The sequence below is a fragment of the Chelon labrosus genome, assembly GCF_963514085.1.
Source record: "Chelon labrosus genome assembly, chromosome: 8".
NCBI lineage: Eukaryota > Metazoa > Chordata > Actinopteri > Mugiliformes > Mugilidae > Chelon > Chelon labrosus.
Genome location: NC_140358.1, coordinates 7,937,071 through 7,954,635, shown reverse-complemented (window position 1 = coordinate 7,954,635; position 17,565 = coordinate 7,937,071). Strand labels below are relative to the sequence as shown.

General features: G+C 40.0%; 1 protein-coding gene across 5 annotated transcripts in view; it reads right to left on the bottom strand.

Moving 5' to 3' along the window:
* Window positions 1–17,565, bottom strand: part of diaph2 (diaphanous-related formin 2) — a 421,882-nt gene that overhangs the window by 199,878 nt on the left and 204,439 nt on the right. For all 5 annotated transcript variants that reach the window (XM_084549618.1, XM_084549616.1, XM_084549619.1 and 2 more), the window contains 2 exons: window positions 16,762–16,863; window positions 12,583–12,677 (listed from right to left, as the gene is read on the bottom strand). In XM_084549618.1, coding sequence (XP_084405744.1) covers window positions 12,583–12,677; window positions 16,762–16,863 — 197 coding nt within the window. The remainder of the gene's footprint in view (window positions 1–12,582; window positions 12,678–16,761; window positions 16,864–17,565) is intronic.

The window sequence follows — 17,565 nt, the reverse complement described above, 5'->3', positions numbered from 1 at the left end:
TTGAAAATGGTACAATTAATCTAAAATGTTTGAAACTTCTACACCTGAATGCAACTAAAAAACAAAGACAGAAGACAAGTCAGTGGAAAACTGAATGCACCTTGCGCTTGTCATTTCATTTGTCTGTCATCTTGTTAATTATCAGAAACCCCATCGAGTACAATTGACACAAAGGCAGCACCATATGTGTGGCAATGTGGGAGTCTGGGTGATGATGCTGGGCCAGACTTCTCACCGCAGGGCCCCAGACACACACAGCAGTCTAGGAGAGATTACTGCAAGTATGCTAGCAACACTACACATTCATTTACCGCCTTGGGCGAAGATGAAGGCGGCACATATCAGCGGATGCGCCAAGAAACGGCTAAAAAGGAAACAGTGGTGGTTCAGGTAAAAACCTCATGAATCCTGAACAGAATGTAGGCCAAATGTGTGAAAATATTCAATAAGTAGTAATCGTATGCTGAACCTTTGCTGGAAAATGTTTTAGGGTGAATCTAGTGAAGGTTTGTGTGAGACTTACTGCCAACACTGAAAGCATCAAACAGGCCTCTGGTAGTTTTAGATCAGTCTAAAATGAACTGACTTCATGTGTGAACAGAAACCATAAATTGACACGGTACAAGTCCCGTCACGGTACTAATAAAGTCAAAACATACAAAAAATTTACAGATTTCTTTCTACTATCAAGCTTTTTCAAGCTATTTAACCATTTTTTTTCTTCTAACCTTGATAACAGACCGTTTTTCAACCGAAGAGATCGAACATTTAGCCAGCAGTTTGCCCTTATTATTTCTGGGTTGACTGTCACAGTTCCAGTAGTGTTACATTCCGTTTTTGCCTTTTCTTAAGTTTGCTACACAAATATATAAAAATACATTGTATGATTCAACCATTCACTGACAAAGCAGAATCACCTTTGCAGGGGACAGCAGCACTCCCACGGCACATGACAAATTTTATTTCCATCTGTGTGAAAACCTATTACACCACTATGCATGCCTGTCTGTCAAAAAAAGTGTTGAATTTAAATCTGTAGAATAAGCATTACACTAATATCCAACAAACTGTTTACGGTTGTTATTCCAATTCTGAAACAGATTAAGATAACATTGCAAACAATCAATTTCTTATAGATTTACTGACAGCAGGTCAGCTCAAGGACTCTGAGAGAGCCTCGCACTACCAATGCTGTATTCCCCTCGCAGTTTTTTGGAATTCTATATTTCTGAAGCGTATACAAAACAAATTAAACTGTACTCGATATCTGTGAAATAACTCCCCCACCGCTACTCCGACTGTGAAAGGTCTCTACTTGAGGAATGGAAGCAGTTGAGAGGGTAAAGGAGAGTGTAAAAGTAATGAGATACAGGTTACGGTTCACTAAACATTTGTAGAAGATGACAGTATCTGTAGGGCTTTCACTACCGTACTTTGATCTCTGCTGCTGTCAGCCAGCTTCCAGTGAATAAGCTCACAGTTTTGCAGCATCCATGAACCCGTACCAAGTTAATACAGTTTAAAGGGAGATATATGGCATATATTAGTCATGAACTTAACCAAACTCTTTAAAAAAAAAATGCAGGCAGCTAAATAAAAACAGTCGGTGGGCTCTGTTACACACAGAATCAATACAGTATATTCTGGACAAGATTAATAAAATTAATTACACCTCAAACTTTGACTTGTAACATCTGCCACACCCACTTTACAATCCATACATTTTGAAATGTAATATAAGAACAGGGAGAAGCACATTCCCAGCTGTAATGTCAAAATGATAAAAAAGCCCAAGAACCCTTAAGAAAGAGTCAATCGATACAGCTTTTCTCAGCGCAATAAAATCTTTATTAAGATGGGTTGAATCAAGCAGAAAAGAGAGAGAATCACCTGATGTCCGTAAGGTGATCTGAGTAAACTGCAGTCCTTTCTAAAAGGCCTATGGGAGGTCCATTACAGAGACAGAAGGAGAGCCATGTCTGCCATGTGCTTGACAGATGTGATTTTCTCCTTTTAATTGATTTTCTCCCCAATTTTGGGAGACAGGGAAACATGTGGTACTTTGCCCATGTTTTCTGATGAAGAGCAACACGGGGCTGCCATCTCCCTGCCGCGACACCGCAGCAGGCTCCCTACCTGGCTCACGGTGAATCAGTGACGGCTTCAGTTTGAATCAATAACAAAATAATTCTGCAAACTGTAGTTCTGGAAACCAGGACTTGACAGATCATAAAAAAAGTCATTATGTGCAAAAGTTTTTTTGGTTATTTTTTTGCATTATTATTATTTTCAAACTAAGTTTAAGAGTCAGAAGAGAAAGAAAAGTAACTTCGCACAATACTTTGTTGGTGTAGACGGAAACCATATAAAAAAAAAAGGTTACTAACAGAACTGATTGAATATGTGAAAGAAAGGCTATCAAGTTGAATTTTTGTTCATTAAGATGGAGGCAGTTTTGACAGATAAAGCTCAGCAAAACAAAGTGCAGAGCCTACCAAATGTGAACACACTTGATTTTAGAAAAACATCATTTAAAAACGGAAAACTAGTAACAGTAAACTCTGTCCACTGCTTGTTGCCCATCACTTTGTAGCTGACAGTTGGTCGCTAGTGGACACACTATTGCAAGTGTTTGGACGGCGTTAGCTCCTCTTGATGAACAGCATGGGGAATTCAGTGGTTGGAAGATGTGGATGGTGTTCCCTTGAGGTAAATGTTTTGGCCACATAACAATCAACTGTATCTGCCACTCCCATTGGTCATTGCCTCAACTGCATCACCGTAAAGTGATTAATCAATTCTGTACCCGCTGTTCCATTAACTTTCAGCAGTTTGTTATTGCTACACCGCTGCTAGTGTCTTTCTGTGTATACGCCCCTTAAGAGAGGGCAAATCTTGTCTCAGAGGTAAATATGTTAAACAATGAGCATCCCTCATACGGGCCACACTGTTAACAGAATCTACATCCTGTCAAACCACGCGAACACCTCAAATCTCACTGTGAGCAAAGCTACAGTGACAGATTGACAGGCAACAAACTGAGTGTGACAGATTCTAAAATCGCATTAAACTAAATGAGAAATGTAGACTAGGAGAAAGACACAAACACACAGAGAGAGCTGGGAAAAGAAGAGAGAAGGGGGGAGGGATTAATTTGAGGGTTGGGGCTGGAAAACCTGACAGACTTAGTGTGACATTAAATTTGTCTTTTAAAATAAAATAGGAGGATTTTTTAACACGTGCACACCTGAGCACTTATATTTACTATGCAAGGTGTGAAGTAGGATTAAGAGTGAAACTAAGAAGGCAAAAGAAAGAAAATATATAAACAGAGAGGTGGAATTTGCTTAAAAAAAAAAAAAAAAAATATGAGTAAACACAGAAACGAAACAAACAACAACAAATAAGAGAGATAACTGGAGATAAAGAAAATGCTTCTCAAAGCTTATCCACCTGCACCTGGATATGCGTAAGCCCTCAGGACTCACAGATGAAACTTATTAAATTGTGAATGCACATATGATCACTCATTATAATAAAATGTTTTCATCCAGTACATGGAGACAAACTGTATGCAGATTATATTCTACGGAACAAACGTGTCACAGGGGAGAGAAGTGGATGAACTTTACCGCACTGCACTGTCTCTGCCTCTCATTTGTATCCATTCTTCTTCTGCACAGTCTCACATAGTCCTCCTAATACAGAGCTGGTATATGATGAAACTGCCAATCAAATAAGAAGAGAGGCAGCATGCAGAAGAGTAATAGAAATTAATTTGTTTGTGGAGTCTGCAGTCTGAGAGTGTCTCTTTGAATGATGTGCCATCTGTCACAGAAACAAAGACACCGAATTGGAAAACAAAAACAGAAAACACATTTTTACTTGCTTAAGAAGATACGCAGCAGCCAGTTATGCCAGAGGAGGAGCTGAAGGGACTGCACATAATCAAAATTTAACTGCGCTGCTGTTTTGTGCGTGAACTTGCCTGTATTTGAGTATGTGTGGGTGTTTTTAATCAATATTCAACCTGAGGACTGAGTACCTGGCCAGGACCCTGTGGCTAGAGATCAGCAGCTTGGTGATGATCAGTGAAAAGTACATGTGGTACCTTAGGTCCCGGCCATCAATTTCTGAAGCGCATTTGAAATTGCTCCAAGCCAAGCCTCGGCTCTCATTCCCCTGCCTTTACTTTGTTTATTCAATACCTCCCGTCCTTCCCTGTCTTATTTTTCCAGCCCCACCAAATCCGCATAATGTATTTCACATTTCATTGTAAAATTAGCATTTGATGCAGAAGAGAGTTATGTGCCGTGTGCCAAAATAAACCACAATTAAGCCCATGGGGGACTCGTTTCCCCTGCTTAAGCTCTAATCCAACAGGCCTCTACTTATCGCTTTGCCCCACATGTGCACTTTTACACCATGAAAATGATGCCCAACAATGTGCCAGTCTGCTACAATCACCTGTTACTGCAGTGAACAAAGGTTGGCACGGGCCCGGGCAGACTCTGCAGCCAATGAGCAGCCACATGTAATGATGGGTGTATGCATATGGATGAGCATGCGCGGTGATCTGGGTGATTGACAAGAGAGATAAACAATAATAACAAGCAAGGCTAGTTCGAAAGACTCCTGTGAGACCTGGCGGAAAGGTTGTTGCCATGGCGAGGTGAAGGGAAGTAGTGCAGAGCCAAATGCTGACAATGCTGCTGTTTATTGAGAGGCAGTGTGGATTAGGATTGTTTGTGAGTCACTATTTAATTTGCACCAATCTAAAAGGAATGGGATATTTTTTTTATATTTATGAATAAATATAATTGAAGAATAATCTCAAATGTATGTAAAAGTTGTGATATATGTGTGTTATGTCTATTTCTAACAAAAGATACTTGATTCATAGATTCATGCTTGCACATCTGGGGCTGATCATATCAGCAAATTTAAAATTAATAAATTCGTATGAGAGTAGATATTACATTAGACATTTGTTGTCTCAAAAAGGGAAAAAAGACATAAAATAAAAGCAGAAAGAACTGATTTTTGAGGGGAGTCATAATATATGGTGATCATTTTCACTTCACCTCAATTATTGCACTAAAAAATCCAAGGAGATGTTTTAAAATAATAGGTAGATGGATCTGTGAGCCGTTTTCTTTTTTCTGTTTCTGTGTATTCCTGCATCAGGAAAATGATGAAATACATGTTGAAACGAGTGTTTGTCTGACCCACTGTATATGTGTATACAAAGTTTAAATATGGGACGTGCTGGGCACTTTTCTGCATTTCTTTGATATTCTTACCAGTGCATTTGCACACAACATAGGGCAATACTAATTACAAATGAATAGCAGCGGTGCAGTATTAGTCATTAGCCTTTCCTTTTGAAAAGAAGATGGGGTAATATAAAATACATTGGCAGACATTAAACATTAAGAAGCCACTCTGATATTCTGCAAAACAAGCCCCCAGGGCCATATCAGGCGCTGAAGAGAGTTAGCTTACCACACACACCAAAAAACTGGGCGTGCTGAAACATTTAGTGATGACTCCTTTATTTGAAGCCGCCTGATCACATGGCGTGTTCTGGGTAGGGCTGAGGAAAAAGACTCAGCAACCAACAAAAACTGTTCTTACAGTTTAAAATGAATTCTCAATACTGGTCAAAAACAGTTGTGTTTTAGATGTTGAGACTCTCATTCATTATTTGAATCCACGTTTTTTTTCTGCAGCATGACAACCAACTATAACGAGAGGTATGCGTGCTTCTTCTTCATGGGCAAGAATAAGTAGCGCATATAGCGTGCCCTCCGGCAGAGCTCGGATCTCAACATCATAGTCAGATTAGAACAACAAAAGTCTGGAATGAAAAGACAGAATCAACTGAGAACCTCACAAAAGAACAGTGGCAAGTTCTCAAAGATGGTTGGAACAACCTACTTGTAGTGTATCTAACTAACAATTACATACTGTAACTCTACCATTGCAATGGAAAAGAATGGTCATACAAAGTATTAACTTGAGTCTTATGATACTGTCCTCATACAAAACCGTAATCTTAGTTTACCACTGAGTAGCATGATATGTATGTGGTAACACATAGAAAGGGGGGGCGTATTTAACATATTTATTTTTGTGTCCAAAAACACAGCTTATAACTTCTATAGTAGATAAAGTACATGGGGAACGTTGTCCCCCCAAAAAGCTCAATGCAAGCAAATACATTTAAAATAAATTGGAATAACATCATCCATGTGGATTTTGTTAGAACGTCTGAACTTTACTGACGACTAAAGTTACCAAACCTAAATACATCCCTTTGTGCTTTTGCATTAGCTCCAACCCACTGAGGTCAACGTGGTGATGAGCTTTGATGTGACATGGTAAAATTAGAATTGGGCCATAATTGGACATCACAGGGACTCTGCAAATGACAAACTATATATAGTGCACGAGAAACCACAGGCTGTTTTTGCTTGATGGAAGAAGAAAAGCTGATTAGACCTGAAAAAGCTTATATTTGCCCGGGGGAGCATTAGAAGAGGATATGCATGTATTGTAGGCAACTTAAGAACTTACAAAGTGTAATCACAAAGAACAATTTCCCAAGATGTGCCAATTAAGCAACAAGGGAATGCAAGGTAGTCCAGCAGGAAAAGCTGTACAAGAAAAATAAGAAAAGAAAGTGGCAAGACAAAGGAAGGAGCTCCGAGAGCTTGGAGAGTATTCTTGCTAAGCATTATTCTAAATTCTTCAAAACCAATACACTTAATCTCCCCTATTGTAAGTAAGAAGTCTTCCTAACAACGCCTTTGGACACGGTTCCTCTCAGAGATGGCAAGCCCCATGTAATACAATAATAACAACACTGGCATACACTTTAACTTATTTTGCAATTCGCCACAACAGAGAAAGGTTTCCTATAGCGCTTTATGATGAAAAGTTACAAGGCTGTAAAGAATATTTAGTAAGTACCAACTAAACATTTTGTGACTGCAGTGACTGAAGTCATGGATCTGAATAGAAATCTATTCAAATCTCTCAATCAGATAGAAAAAAAAAATAAAAGATTACGTGCATGAATCACTCACATAAATATACTTAAAGAGAGACATCTCAAAATATCCTTTTGCTCCATCCAGTGTAAGATAATTCAAAAATAATTGGTTGCTGTTGGTGATAATTTAGCCAATAATGCAACCTACTCTCTTCTCGACTTGGTGAAATGTGCTTTTATCATAACGGAATTAATAGCGTTAATGAAATGTACTGAATGGAACACTTGGAATTACTAAAAATTAAAATTAAAATTGTTGTACATTGCAACAAACATCTGTGGGTTGCATTTAAAAGGATACATTGTATGAACTAATTAACTGTATTAAGAATACCTACGTCTATGCTCTCATCTTATTACATCAACGTAACGCTGATAGTGAACTGTTATGATCAGCTTCCTGCATGTGTACTACTTAATCACACTATAAACTATTCAAGTTTACAAGTGCTTATTAATAATCTGGGCATTGTTTGGCCTCCTTGTGTTTCATTGGCAAGAACTGTGAGGGCATGGGACCAAATACCATCATTATGCCAGTTAAGCCTCCTCCCTCGGGCAAAGAGGCTGTGAGGGACCATTGTAGAAATTAAAACACCAAAGGAGAGCCTGCTTAAGTCAATAACTGCAAGGTCATGGGCATCACCACGTCATGATTTAAACAAAACAAGTGAGGATGAATATGCACTTAGCCAAGGTGTTACTAAAAAGAACTAGAGGGGCGAGAGGAGGGGGCAGTGCCAAACTAAATGGAAACATAATGCAACCAGGCCCCTGAAGCCCAGAGCACATGTGCCTGACTCTTTCCCACACAAACAAGGTCTACAGGACCCTTCCTTTGCTGCTTCTGTTGTCCGCCAACAAAAGCAATGAAAAGCTTTGTCGGGCTGTCAGCTCTTTAAAAGCAGACCTTTGCCAGGTTTCCTGAGCCTCAATCTGTTTTTTACTAAGCCAACATGTATTGTTGCCTTTCATTGTCCGCTTCATCTCATTGTTATACAAGGTAGGGTGGCTTGGTGACTCTTTCTGAATTTGATGAAGCTGACCTGATATATAAAAGTGACCTCTGTCCACCAGCACAATGAATATTGCAGGCAAATGAGAAAGGGAGACAAAGAGTGAGAACGAGAGGAAGAGATAGATGTGTTTGCACACGTGCGAGAACCTTATACACATTTATTGGCTGGATGATAAATGACACAATTGTACAGAGACTGGAAGACAGAGGAGATAACTGACAATGTCAATCCATTTGGATGTACTGTATGCATGTTTGTACGCCGGGCGCATGGAGATGAAAATAAGTGTGGAATTGCAAGGATTCACATGGAGCATGGATGAATGGTGAGAGCCAGGACTGTCTGCCAGCATTCAGGGATGTGTACATCATCTCTGAGGCGTTGATGGGCCCTAATGCAGAATAAGGAGAGCCAATCAACTCCTATCTATCCACTCTGCCAGGGTGACACATTGTAGGGGTACTTCAAGGCCAGTGCACTGCCACATTCTGCTGACAAATCATTACATTAGACATGTCGACGGAGAAGGAAGATAATAAGATTGAGTTACAGAGTTTTAGATGCATTATGAACACCTCTTGCTTCCTTGATTCCTTCCATTTTCACTATTCATCCCATTTATCAGTTCACCGCTTGCTTGTCACAAGCTGAATTTTGAATGCGACTCAGTTTTGCACTGGTTTATTTTCCTCTTGTATCAAGTGCTACACCAGAAACGTTAGAAACAGGGCCGTTGTTTGGGAGAGGTCTTCATCACTGTCCACAAAAACAGGCGAACTGCCAGGTAAAGTTTTCACTTTCTCGAGGTTGCCATCTTTGTGCTAACAACCTACCTCACCGAAAAACGTTCAGCCTACGAAAAGCACGGATATCACGCCAACAACACGCATACCACCTTTGCCTCGTGTACGAATTGTGCTATACAAATAAACTTGCCTTGCCTTGCCTTTGTAATTTATATATAATATCAAATAGTATGAGAAAATTATTAGTAATGATATTAAACTTTCAAAACAGTCTGGAAATATGTCAATGGAGGTTTTCAGCACATTCATTTAATTAAGTGAAGCCTTTGCTGGGTTGTGACTGCAGGAATTTTGGGTCAGTTTATACCCAGAGGAAAAATCTGGTCTGGACTTTGATCGGTGCCAAGGTTCAGCCGAGATTATCTGGTTAAGTGAGGGTTGACGGAGTCGATCCATAGTTACTAACGGTTACAAGGACATGGCAATACTTAAACAATGGCTGGTTAAAGGGAACATAGGTTTCATCTTTCATATACAGAACTGTGCAAAAGTTCAGTTCATTTTGCATCATGACAGCAACCCCAAATATAGACCCAGATTAATGAATAACTACAGCAACAGATAAAAGAAGAGACAAAGGCCACCGAGCTTTGTGCGTGTAAGAGAACTAGCGTTATTTTCAAGACAAAGACTGATCACACCAGAAACTATCCTACTTTATTTTTACTGCCTAAAGCCTATGCACAATGCTATAAGTATACCCTTTATTCAAATCATTTTGTCGTTCTTTCTGTCACCAGTTCCATTATTTATTTGTGGTTATTTTAGGTGTACACAATCACCCACTCCTGCTAACATTAGCAAGATGGTAAATGCATTCCCTTTTATTATCACTCACTCATTTCCCTTCTCTGTATGTGTGTGTGTATCTGTCCATGTGGATAAATGGTGATTGGCGTGTGGCTGAAAGTGGGTGGTGTGGGGTGATTAATCAGCATAATGAGTGTAGATGAGCACTGTGCAGATGGAGCCCACACTAAGGACTGTGTCACCCAGCAGGAAGTCTCTTTGCTCCCCTTCATTGCCTCTGTATAGCGTTAACTGTTGCTATAACTGTGGAGCTGTTCTTGTGCATGCGACGTGCATGCGTCGCTTGCTTCCGTGTTTAATTTGTGAGCTCATTTCTGCATGATTTTGCTTTATAATCACGTCATTCTCATTTCACTGGGAAGCCTGTCTAAGCATACAATTAGTGACATTTTCATGTAGATAAAAATTACTCATGTTAGCTTTCTTCCTCCCTCGTCCCACGTCTCACAATATCATGCCTAAAAACGTGTGCTTTCTGTCAGTCACAATTTGCAAAGACCTCCTCCTTCAGCCTCAAACAGAGGAGACATTTTAAAACGCAATATGATTTTTGACACACCGCTGGAATCCAGTGCATGTTTTGTCTTTTGGTTCACACTGATATATAAATGGAACTCATGTGACTTTAAATTAATAAATGCCTTGTTTAAACCTCATGCATTAAATATTTAATATTGGAATTATTTATTTATCTGCACAAAAACTTGCATTTCATTTTAATAAAATATGTATTGTTAGAATTTGAATCATTAAAATTCTACTTAAACACATTATGCTACTATTGGATCATAACAAATTCAAAGGAGAATAATGATAGCGCTCAAACATACGTGCAACACACTTTCAGGATGTGGGCTCCTTCGACACCGCTAAGTTAACTGAGTCCCCGGCCTTCCCTGGACTTTGTGACATTAGCTTGGTTTCCAGATGCTTATGCTGACTCACACACATACTTGCTCTCATGAGCCTCATTGAGCTTGCCTCTTTGTTAGCAGCCTCACTGTCCTGCTTCACATTTATTAAAGAGGGAGTGGAGGGGGTAAACAGGACATTTGAAAGACTCTCGACCAGGGTGACGAGCTGCCTGCATGTGGAAAGGCCGTGTATAAAAATCATTTTTCTGTGACTAACTCTGACCACCTGTTTTACCATTAACACCGCTGAGTAACACGCATTGAAAAAAAGGTACCTGAAGGTCGCAGCAGCAGTCAGTATCTCAATAACTGTATCACGGAGGAAATCGAAGAATGGATTGAGCATCTCTTTCTTTTCGGTGTGCTTTTGTTCAGCTCGTCTTTCTCTGATTTTCAGTTTAGTGCCATGTCAGCGACTTTGAGGTTCCCTAAGAGATTTCAACATTTGGACAAAGAGTTTCAACGGTTCAAATATAGCAGGCTACTGAATGGCTTCGCCAGTAGTTTGGTCAGGGGCAGCTTAATGGCAGCTGTTTGGTGGTGGATGGAGAGCTCTACTCCCAGTGACCCAAGTAGATGTATCCCAGTTAATTTGGCTGGTGCTGGGCATCTGCAACAAGGCCCCGGTGGAATCGGCCGGGGACACAGCTGGTACATATAGACTACTTTGCTACAGAAAGGCTGGAGGGTGGGAAAAGGTCAACACCTTAACTTCCTTTCACCTCCACAGAGCAGAGGGGGGTGTGCCATCTCATAATGTACACTCTATACTTTCCGCCAGATTACCAGCCAATTAAAGGTTATCAGAGCTCAAAATAATAGTCTGCAGGGCAGCTCTCTGGATGGCCCCCATCTAAATATATATTGCCTTTCCACCTGAAACCCGTGTCTGGGTTTTCAGCAGTGGGGAGGAAGCAGACTAGAAGACTAGACGTGTTTGCTGATAAGCCATGTTGGAAGCAGCATAAAGTATATATCAGTACAAATGTAATATTTTTATTTTCCCCAGGACCTCTGGACTTAAGCTTGAAAGCAACAATTGAACAATGCCCACTGCTGAACCGGAAAAAAATTTAACAAATAACACAGCCGCGCACACAACACAGTGTATTGCTGCCAGGGTTATATTGAAATCTTGTATTTGCTACTCACCCCTGAGGTCTACCGCTCCTACTGCGGATATAAAACAGCAACAAATAACAACATGACTGATTTAGTCACAAAGACAGTGCAAGAACGGTTAGTGCAGATTGAGGCGCTCTCTCTGCCCAGTGACGCAATCTCACCTCAGACGCGCCTGCCATGTTTTCAATTAATGCTTTCTGGGACAGGAAAAATGAAATAAAATGGAAGCAAAAACAAGTAGCCTTTAGGAAGCTCATCAATCACGGTTTAAGACAAAGGCCAGACGAAAGGAGGGTGGAGTTGAGATGACTTTGTCCCTCATCATCCATTATAAGAGGATAAATGGGGTGGTCTCTACGGTCCACATGAGAATGAGGAGACTGAGTTGCGCCGAAAACAGACCATACCAGGTTTAAAATGAGGTCACCAAGCTATCCATCAGACACTGAAATTTTAAAATGATCTTTTCACACAAATGCATTGAGATATTCTTTCCTTTGTTTCCTCACACAGCCTCTTTTTGCATTACTGCTAATACTGAATATCACTCTTGCACTGCTGAATTTGTTAATACGTTTCATGCAATACTCTGTACTGTACTCTGCACGCTGTTAAAATAATTGAACGAGGATTTGTAATCACCATACCCACTTTTATATACAGCTAGTCTACTGCTGTATATTTTAACACTCTGCTGAGCCAATAAAATTTCCTTCTGTGTATACACAATGTCATTCAGTGTATACCTGAATGACAATAAAGTCCATGTCTATATCTATATCTGTGTCTGTCTGTCGGTGTGTGTGCGTGTGTGCGCGAAAGCAACACACCACACTGAGCATCAGTCTTACCTGGATGAGTGATTCGCTCAGTCTTTCCTCGTCTACCTCCAGCACAATGTCCCGGATCTCTTCATAAGGCAGGCGGAACGAGCCCAAGAAAATTGCTGTTGTGATATAGAGAGAAGAGAGTCATTTCCTTTCCTTTTCTTCTTTTTTTTTTTTTTTATATTAGACTGCAGGGTTCAAAGAGACATTTCAGCACTCATCGCTTGTCAGACAAAATGACCACAGACCTAACTTGCCACTTGGAAAAACTAATGCACTTTCTTCCACCTCAGCAGGATGGTTTGTGTCATCGTGACAGGAAAACATCAAGATTTACCAATGAAAGCTGCAAAAATAACACAATTTCGGCTCAACTGTTAATAAACAGTGAAATCAACAGACGCACAACACCAAAAATAATTAATAATAAATTATTAGTTGTAGCAGTAATGGAGACATCTGGAAAGGCTCCATTTATTTATTTTTTTTAATTTTTTTTAATTTTTGGGTGGATACATTGAATCTGCCACAAGGGAAAGCCTAGCAGGGGCTTCACGCTGCAGGTGAGGTGGCTACAGTGGAAATTGGAGCTGATGGCGTATCCAGGTGGAAGTCACAGGTGGAGGTTTGGTAATGAGTTGGAGGAGAGTCGCTCAACAGCTGCTGTACTACTGAAACAGTGGGACCTGATGTCTGTATTTGATGTGCAACAGAGAGGCAGTGCATTCTTTTTTTTATTATAGTCTATTTCAATTTATTACACAGGTTATTTACTGCATTTACCTACTACAACATGTACTGGTACTATAGCTCTGATCCGAGGTATAGTATAAAAGTTTTATTCAGTCAGCATTAAACTTTCTTGCATCATGTTTTAGTATCAGTGATTCAGTAAAGAAAGATGTTTTTTTTTTGATAATGTATATACTGAACATGTTTTTGTTGTTTTTTCATATTAACAGTTTAACATTATTGGGCTTGGATGGGACGAATCAATATCTAATATACAGTACATTAATATCTGTAATTATTGTGTGCTGCTGGACCTGAGTCACAAACTTCATTCTCTTAATGTGTCAACATGTGCAGAATGACAACAAATGAACTATTTTAGTTTCTTTCCTACTGTTACTTTGACTTTATTGAGTACTGTGGTGTATTTTTATTAAATGGAACATTAGAGCCTCCTTAATAAACAATAAACAGCTGGATACAGAAGGTTCTGTTGAAGGGTGGGCTGGGAAAAGTATGAAAAGAAGAAAATGAAGAAGAAGAAAAAGTGCCATGTTACAACAGTGTTTGGTGCCATTACCGGAGCATCCACATGTTAAAATACTTCCCTGTTAAATACAAATATGACGATGAAATGGGCGAAAAACTGCATCTACAAAACCAGCCACCACGATTAGTACTTAGATGTTGCTAAGATGCACTTAGCTGTATTTGTGGCTTTAGATGTTTTGAGCAAAAGGGCAGTCAAGAGTCTTACTTCACAACTGTCTGCTGACTTTAAATCTCGTGTGCCTTATCTGTTCTAACACGCAAAAAAAAATCTAACAATCATTTATTTTATTGTTTTATTTCAAGATTGTGGTGAGGAAGACATTCCTCCTTCCCTGCTATTTGGCACACAAGTGGTGCGGCACATTGCTTCTCCGCAGCTGCAGCCAATCAATATTTTCAAGCTGAGGATGAGTAGGACATCTACTACATTATTATTATGGAAGATAGATTGTCTTTATGGCCCCAGAGGGAGATTTGTTTTCACAGGTCTGTCCACCCAAGACACAAAAAACAGAAAACATGCAGGTAACCACACCACAGCGTATAACATATAGCATTTAATTCCTTTGCTCAGACCCGTGTGCATGAATACAAATGATGAGTGCTGTCAACCTCATTTGTTCAGAGCAGCAATGGCAGATGGAACAAAACTTCCGCCAAAGTGAGCTCTTTTGCATCGTAATGTCCTCTATCTGTGAACGGATGGTAACAGTGTGCAAAGTGGATTCAGTGTCACTAATTTATGAAAGGCTAGGGGAGGCTGATGATACTGTAGGCAGTGCGCGCAATCTTTGTAAGTTTGTTTTTGTTGGAAATAGTTAACATAGGAAAAAGACAAGGGGGACAATGCAGCAGGATGGGTGGAATTACGCTTTTAAGAAGCAACAGCAGAAGGTGGAGTAAACACTCTGTCTAGCGTCTTTGCTGTGAACATTTTAGGATGGTGGGAATGTGTTGCCTGCAACTCAGTTGATTTGAGAGGACATAAAACACTGTGGCATTACAGCAAAGCGTACGCAGAGAGAAGGCAAAACAAATAAGTGATAATAAATGCAATAAAACACAGGTAAAGTTTATATCATTTGCAGAAGTAAGCTGATTAGTAAGCTAACAGTGTTAGCGGCATACTATATGTCAAAACCTGCATAAAAATACTTCTTTGCAACTATGGTATTGATTTTAAATTTCCCGCTACTAAATTATAAAGAATACCCATCTGGGCATTCTCTGTAACACACTCCATTGCAAACATATTTTGATGAGACTTCAGTGAAACCTAAGTGGAAGTAAACTTTTCTGCCTGCTTTATGCTCACTAGGTTTAACATCCCACAATGTCTTTGTATGTTAAAGTACTTAAAACCTGCAGAAAAATAAATGCTTATTGCTTTTTTATATTGAGAGGTTTTTTCTGGATTTTAGGTATGCACTTTGAGCAGCTAGGCCACTGTAATTTGACTGTACAACGGAAAATAGGTTATCATTAAGTATACAGCTCTTGCTGCTCCACCCGACTCTTCTATTCTCCATCTGTCTTTTATGTATTACCACTTATCCTCAAATGGTCAGGTGTCCTCGGGAAAGAGATGGGATACACCCTGTACAGGTTGCCAGTCATTCACAATGCTAACACACAGAGACCAACAACCACATGCGCACCTATAGGGAATTTAGAATAACCAACTGGGAGGAAGTGGAAGCACTCAGAGAAAGCCTGTATAGGCACAGGGAGACGCAAACTCTTTCTATGTGGCTACAGTGCTAACCACTGCACCTGCATACCGCATTCTATGGTAGTTTTTGTTGTTGTTTTGTTTTTGTTTTGTTTTTTTTACTCCAGACAGCCTATCAGGATCTTGCAGGTTGATTAATCTGATTCATTCACTCAGTATTTTTTAAGGAGTAGTCGACAACTACAATTTGCTTTATCTGCAGCTTGGCTGCAAGTCAACTGCCGAACTTGAAGCTCACTGAGAGTGCTGGTTAAAGGTTTTTAGAGACAGACAGACAAAACTGATCAGAAAGCAGTATTTAAGCAGTATTCTGACGATACTGGAATACGTAAAGTGGCACTATCATCACAGTTGTTTAAGTTATGCCACTACCCTTCCCAGTCTCTGAACATTCAATGCTGCCACATGTCACAATGAAGAGCGAGCTTAGAGGGTTCAGCGTCAGGCAGTGAATATGATGTATGACGCTGCAGCATGTGTCAAGGTGACTGAAGAAAGCTACGTCGCCATGTACGACCACACACCTCCGACTCATTGCCGTTCTGAAGGTAGGGTTTACTACACTTGTTTCAGCTCCCTGCCAAATGCAAAGCCCATCTGCTCCTTCTGTAATCAAAGATGGCAATGACACCTATCAACACTGTCACAGCCCATATACTAGTGCAGTGACATGTGCTATGGCACATTCGCAAATGCGAACACATACAGTGACATGCATCCACACTCTTTTATGTATCATCCTTATGTTCATACCACATGACCCCAACATTTTTCCCAATGAACTCATTCATCAGGGCTCTGTTCATGGAATCAGTACTCAGTAATCAGTGTAAAAGCATTCATTCAAACATGCTTGTCCCAGTCTGCATACAGATGAGAGTGAGAACCATATGGACAAAAAAAAAAAAAAAAAAGAGTTGCAAGAAGGGGACCACACTAAAACGAAGACGAATAACATAAATGCCCCATTATTAATTAAACTCTAGCACACTCAGGTTCTCTGCAATTTAATGCAGTACAAACATATTGGATTAGAGCTTGGACACAATCTATATGCACTTGTAGTGACTGCTATACAGTGGCTACACATTTTCCCAAAAGGCACTGTACAATATCTTAAAAATGTGTGTTTCACTGAAAATACCACGGATAACTCTACTCTCTACTGCATAGCTCTATCTACTTACAGAGATTCTGTGCAGTCTTGGCATCCAAAATGCGAAGCTCTTTTGCCTTTTTCTTGAATTGTGGCACTCTGTCGTCAGTCTCGTCCTTGAAGTCTTTTTTCACTGCAAGAAAAAAAAATTCAATTTGTAAATTTTAAGCAATGTAACAAGCATTTACCATTTAATCAAAATGTTGCTAATGGCCGCTTCAAGCACGGTAAAGAAGCAAGACATTTTTTCCCACAACAAAGAGAAACAATTTATTTATATACACCCATTATTCACAACATTATGACCACCTTCCTAATGCCCCAACAGGATGTTGTTAGTGGGGGCCTTTGGGTCCTATGGGTTGAGGGGGGGGGGGGGGGGCCTCTGTGGATCATCCCACAGATACTTGATCAGTTTGGGATCTAGTGAATTTGGAGGCCAGGTCAACACCTTGTGCTGTTCTTCATGTTTTTTGAGTTGTTCCTAAACTGTTTTTTTGAGTGTGTCTGTGTCAGGCTGCATCCTGCTGGGGATGGCTGCTGCCATCAAGGAGTGTCATTGCTATGGGGTGGGGGTGCCTGGTCTGGTCTAGGTGGGTGCTACATGTCTAAGTAACATCCACATGAATGCCAGGTCCAAAGGTTTCCCAGCAGAACATTGAATTGTCATAAGATGGTCACTGTTATTTACTTCTCCTGTCAGTGGTCATAGTGTTATACCTGATCGGTGTACATCACAATGCAAATACATTTATGTATGTTAAAAACTAAAATGATCGCATACGATGGGTAAGATGGCAACAGATAGAATAAACCAATTAAAAAGATTGCTTCA